The sequence below is a fragment of the Nuphar pumila genome, chromosome 8 (genome assembly GCF_984573655.1).
Source record: "Nuphar pumila chromosome 8, dmNupPumi1.hap1.1, whole genome shotgun sequence".
Taxonomy (NCBI): domain Eukaryota; kingdom Viridiplantae; phylum Streptophyta; class Magnoliopsida; order Nymphaeales; family Nymphaeaceae; genus Nuphar; species Nuphar pumila.
The window spans coordinates 22,887,634-22,893,282 of NC_143256.1; the positions used below are offsets into that span (position 1 = coordinate 22,887,634).

Genomic DNA, 5,649 nt, shown 5'->3' on the forward strand with positions numbered 1-5,649 from the left:
CTTCAAGTGCAGTAAGGACCCAGAGTTGAATAAATTTAGAGGCAGCTCATCAGTAAGGACCCACAACAGTCAATGTGCAGGTCAGTCGGTGCTTGATGGAGCAATATAGGATCTTGTGATGGATGTGCACAGAAGCAAAAATAGAAGGGAGAGAGAGCGAGAGATGGTTGATGAGCCCGAACGGGTAGCATCCTGTGAGGGCAAAGGGCCATGAACACGCTGGGAGGAGCCCTCAGACCCCCCTTCTGTAAGGGTAAAAGCTCTGAATTAGACTCCATAACTCTTCAAGTTGAATGATGCTACCCACACCGGGAGGAGCTCTCAGACCCCCCTTTCTGTAAGGGTAAAAACTCTAAATCAGACTCCACAACTCTTCAAGTTGAATGATGCTACCCACGCTGAGAGGAGCCCCCAGACCCTCCTCCTGTAAGGGTAAAAACTCTGAATCAGGCTCCACAACAGTAAATGTGCAGGTCAGTCGGTGCTTGATGGGGCAATGTATGATCTTCTAATGGATGTGCACAAAAGTAGAAATAGAAGGGAGAGAGAGAGAGAGTTGAATGATGCTACCCACGCTGGGATGAGCCCCCAAACCCTCCTCCTGTAAGGGTAAAAACTTTGAATCAGGCTCCACAACAGTCAATGTGCAGGTCAGTCGGTGCTTGATGGAGCAATGTATGATCTTCTAATAGATGTGTACAGAAGCAGAAATAGAAGGGAGAGAGAGAGAGTAAGAGGGTTGATGTTCATGGCCTCCTCCTGGGGAGATTTCTTTTTCGGATAATCCTCCAGTGCAGAGACTGGGTCTTAAATAATCATCTTCGGGGCACTTAAGTCTTTACAACCACTCATTTTTAAGAACCGTCATTTTTTTTTGCACCAATGGAGGAGAGGGTACTTAAGTCTTTGCAATCGCATCAAACTCCAACGCTAATTAATGCTGACAAACATGGGGATACGAGACACACATGCTTACATACGTGGTGCTCTTTGGGACCCCCGATCATGAGATATAGCTAACTGCCCTGTTCGGGGGGGGGAACATATAACCTGCTTCGATTCTTTAGTCACTTGAGTTTTAAAGGCATTTATTTTAATTACTACATAGGTATAGGTAGGTATATTGACCTTCAACATACAAATAATTTTAAGATTGACATAAAAAGTTAACGCATTCCCCTATTCATGACCATATCCACATGACATAGATGAAAATGAACTTTACCTCATGAAAATAGTAATCAGAACTCAACCTAGAGGGCTTGTATCTAGGTCATTAGAGACCAGTAGTCAGTCAAGATGATAGGGCTTCAGATGTTTGGTGACATTGAAGAACCTAAGAACATGAAACCATCGATCCATTCTCTTTAACCTGTGAACTGCTACTCTGTTGGGTATAAGCTCATGTGAGCACACCAGTCCATTAGTCCCTGGATAATCATACATTGCCGGCCGGTCGCTGTACCGGTTTTTCGCCTTGTTTCCCATCTGAAACCAATTGCCAACCATTCTGTCTTCCGGTCCAATTGCATTATCAGCTGGAATTTTCGATTCACTTATCCATTCCACCAGGTCCCATGACAACACATATCCCATGCCAGACATGTAACCAAGGTATGGCTTCTTACTTGCACAGGGGATGATAGCCCCATAGTAAAGATCGGTCCTAGCAAGTGCCCTTAGCGATCTGGCCAGTGCATTGATCCTTATGAAGACATCATCGTCGGCCTTCATGACATACTCGTAACGATACGGAAGGATACTCGGCAGAGACGAAAAAAACACATATGTCTTGCCGGAGTTCATATTCTCGGTGCAATTAAGAATGATAATGTCACCAAACCGTATGATCTCCAATGCAATTAGTATGCGTTGGTCCTCCTTGGTGAGGTTACAAAGCACAAACTTTACGTCAACTTTTGCTAGGGGCGATGATTGTACACCATAGATTAGGCGGAGGAAGTGGCGGCGATCGTAATTGTCCGCGCGAGTTAAGATTCCGATGAGGAGGCGAAATTCCGGCAGCAGAGGAGTTGGGGCAGTTGCCTTGTCATCGTCGTCGGATCTCGACCAGGTTCCCTTCTGAAGATCAAAGGTTGTGCACAAGTAGATGATGAGCATGAGGGAGAGCAAGCTAACAATAGCTATAGATAGAATGGGACCTCTCCCTCTCATTATGGTTAGATTTTCAAAGTGTAAGACACCATCTTGTTGCATAAATATCATTCTCCAAATCACGTGGTTAATGCTGCACTATCTTACACTAGCAACGTAAGTGTAAGATACCTTTTGCCACAAAAGTTAGCCGTTACTCACATTACATGCTTTGTCATGTGTTGGCTCATTCATGTGGTGGGTTCATTGGACTCATTTACCTGCCCTATTCTCATTTGCTTTTCCTATCCTCCCTCTTATGTTCATATATAAAACCATCTATATAGATAGGGATCTTGTTTTATTAGTTTTTTTTTTTAGAGAGAGATAATATATAGATTAAGGGATACAGAAAGCTACAATGAACATCCCTTCAAACCTCCGAGCCAGACAGGGATGATAAAGTCACTATGAACCCACAGAGATAACCGCTTCTACTGACCTCGGGTTACCCGATGATGCACCCACAGCTCCATGAGACCAAATCCATCAGCATAGAATGCAAACCTGCAAAAGAAAACGATAGCAGCAGTACAGAAGCCAACAGAAAACCAACACAAACAGCTATATGAAGGAGGATCCCGGCCACCAGAAAGCATGTCAAAAATCAGCCAATAGAAACTTTTGTACCATCAGTCCCCGTTCGAGCAGGACCTCTAGGAATCTGATAACACATTAGAACGAAAGTACAAGTACACTGAATGTCCCCGCATGATTTGATCTGAGCTTGAATCCAAAATACATGCAGTAGGTTCAAATCTGAGTCTGAGTCCAAATAACATCCAGCAAAGTAGGATTGAATCCATTTCTAACTATAGATTTTACTTGTAGATCATATAAGAGAAGGCTAAAAACAAGCATTTCACATTTAAAAGCTACAAAAGGATTGAATTTTATCTTGATCAAAATATAGGTTTGGCATAAAAGACTCATTCAATTCCAAAAACAATTGATTAAGTGAATCGAACTCTGATCACAGTGTATATTTGGATCTTATTTAAGGGCCCGTATCCAAAAATAAAGCATGGAACTGATTTATATTGGATATCCAACCAAAGCTGATCCGCTTGCACCTGACAAGGATTTCATTCAGATTGATAGATCCGGTAGTGTATATCCGAATCTTAGTTAAGTCTGGATGAAATTTGGTTAAGTCTACTTGGATATGGGTTGAAATCAGATAAACGGGCATATTTTGATCCAGATCAAAGAAGTGGAACTGACCCAGTTTGGCTTTTCCCCTTGAAAATAATAGGTTGTATTCCTTTTCAGCAATACCATAGACCCATGACACCACTGTAACATCCGAGTCGAATCTATATTCAATGGACCCACTCTTCAAAAATATAGATAGTACAATGTCAGCATTGACCCGATTCATATCCAACCCATTTACATTTTAGCCATAAGATGGGGTATATTGAGGGTAGGACAGACAATGGGTTGAGTACATGTCGATATCTAACTCGACTTAATCCCAAAGTATGTTCATAAAAATGCCAACATGAAGGCCATTTGGGTTGACCCACCACGATCCAAATAACATGTATAGGCCAGGTTTAGCTATGATTTTTGTTGGACGCTAAATTGGATTCCTCATACTACTCCATACTTAAAAAATGGCCCATGAATGGGTAACGTACACGTGCACATCCACACACAGCTCAAACTAGGGAGTAATTAGGTTGGGTACCTGAACCGATATTGGTGAACCCGTGGATTTGGGTTGAATCCAAAATATAGACCCATCCATATTGAAAGCGGGTTGAGTCTGGGGTATTGTAAATAAAGATCCAAACCTGAATGGACCCGACCCGATTATATACCCGAACTCAAATAGTTCTTCATATTTTAAAACAATAGACCCAAATTAATTAACCTGACTCGATTATGTACCCAAACTAATTATGCACCCGGCCTCGAACTGACCCGTACCCGACCCGACTATATACCTGAACTTACATTTGTTAGTTTTATGCTGTTGATTTTTTTTTTCTGTAAGCTCCTGAATTGATTGACTTTTGATTAATTTGTTTAATTATGGTCACAATGGACAATCCTTATAGGTCACATCAGGGCCATTCACAAATACGTAATATTTTCCTTTGTGTATGTTTGATTTCTGTCCAGTCCGTAAGTTAAGCCCAAAGAATCTGTCCAAAGATCACATTCACGTGGGATTTGTGAATTGAGACCCATTAGAAAGCAACCCTTTGGTTTATCACATGTTCTGCCCTCTTAGAAGCTCAGGTTAACGTGTTCTGGAGTTTTTTGTGTATACAACTTATCATGTGTTCAGAAAACTATGTCTAACATATGTTTGTTTTGAGAAATAATTAGATGCACAAATTGACTATGTTCAGGCAATATGTCTTCTTTACTTTGATTTAAATTAATCTTTGTCATGAATGAATATTACACAGACTTTGTACCATGCTTTGATGTTGTACAACTCCTTTTGATTTTGTGTTTTGTCATGCCCTATGCATGGGGGCTGGGTGTGTTGTAAGAATCAAGCTTGTTGTCTGTGCTTTGGATTAACTGACAGTTTAAATAAAAAATCAGCTTCTCTTTTTTTGATAAAATCTAATTATTAATTGGAACCGTTGTTAAGTGTGGTCTTAAATAAGGATTTTTATAAAATCAAGACTAAGAGATTTCTTTCGACTAAATAAGGTTTGGCTTCTAAATGACTAATCAAATCTGTTTTTTTCTGGAGGATTAGACAAATCGTTTTTTTGTTTCATTATGCTAATTTTAAACCAGTTGATGTGATCCTAGAGTTGTTGCATGGATCGAGCTATATATTTATTCACAAGTCCAATTCGTTAATGTGTATTGAAATCAGAGATTCTTAAAAAAATGAAAATCCAAACTTTTATGAAGAGTTTAAAAATGTTTTTGCTTGAACTTAAGCAATCAAGCTTCAAATTTTATGCTAAAAATCTGGTTTGAAATTTGATTTGAAACCTGGATTTTTCTTAAGATGACTAAAAAATCTCATTTTCGTTAGAAATGGTGAAAATTGATGTGTTTTTAATATTTAGTCAACTCTGAAATTAATAGATGTTGAATTTGGTCGGTTAGAGAAATTTGGATTTTTTGGCTAATATGAAAAATCTGATTTGTTTGTTTTAATATGCATTCATTCATGTACTATAAATATGCATACCGTGAATGCAAATTTAAATATCTATGTGTGATTGTTGTTCACCAAAATATGCAATGCCATTTAAATTTTATTAAATTGTATAGTGGTTATGTGTAACCAGTGATGGGCCTTTGGAGGCCAGGTGCAAGTGTTACTCTTGAAATAGCAAGTTTTAAATGCATTGCAAAACTATTTTATAATGCTCTTGAATTAATTACACTATTGTGATTGACAGGTCACCAATTCAAAAGTGTTAATGATGTTGATTTGTATAACTAGTTTTGTATAAAGAACTTTTAATTGATTAAGAATGGTCAAAGTGATCAACAGTGAAATCATTTGTT

At 39.1% G+C, this 5,649-nt stretch overlaps 1 protein-coding gene across 1 annotated transcript; it reads right to left on the reverse strand.

Annotated features, from left to right (window-relative positions):
• Positions 1-1,290: 1,290 nt before the first annotated feature.
• Positions 1,291-2,175, reverse strand: LOC149829788 (beta-1,3-galactosyltransferase pvg3-like). The gene has a single exon (XM_090015294.1). The coding sequence runs from the start codon at positions 2,173-2,175 to the stop codon at positions 1,291-1,293; it is 885 nt and encodes a 294-aa protein (XP_089871420.1).
• Between the last annotated feature and the right edge of the window lie 3,474 nt (positions 2,176-5,649).

Bases quoted from the DNA above. Each gene is read 5' to 3' on its own strand.
- LOC149829788 (XM_090015294.1), bottom strand. From the start codon at position 2,175: ATGAGAGGGAGAGGTCCCATTCTATCTATAGCTATTGTTAGCTTGCTC.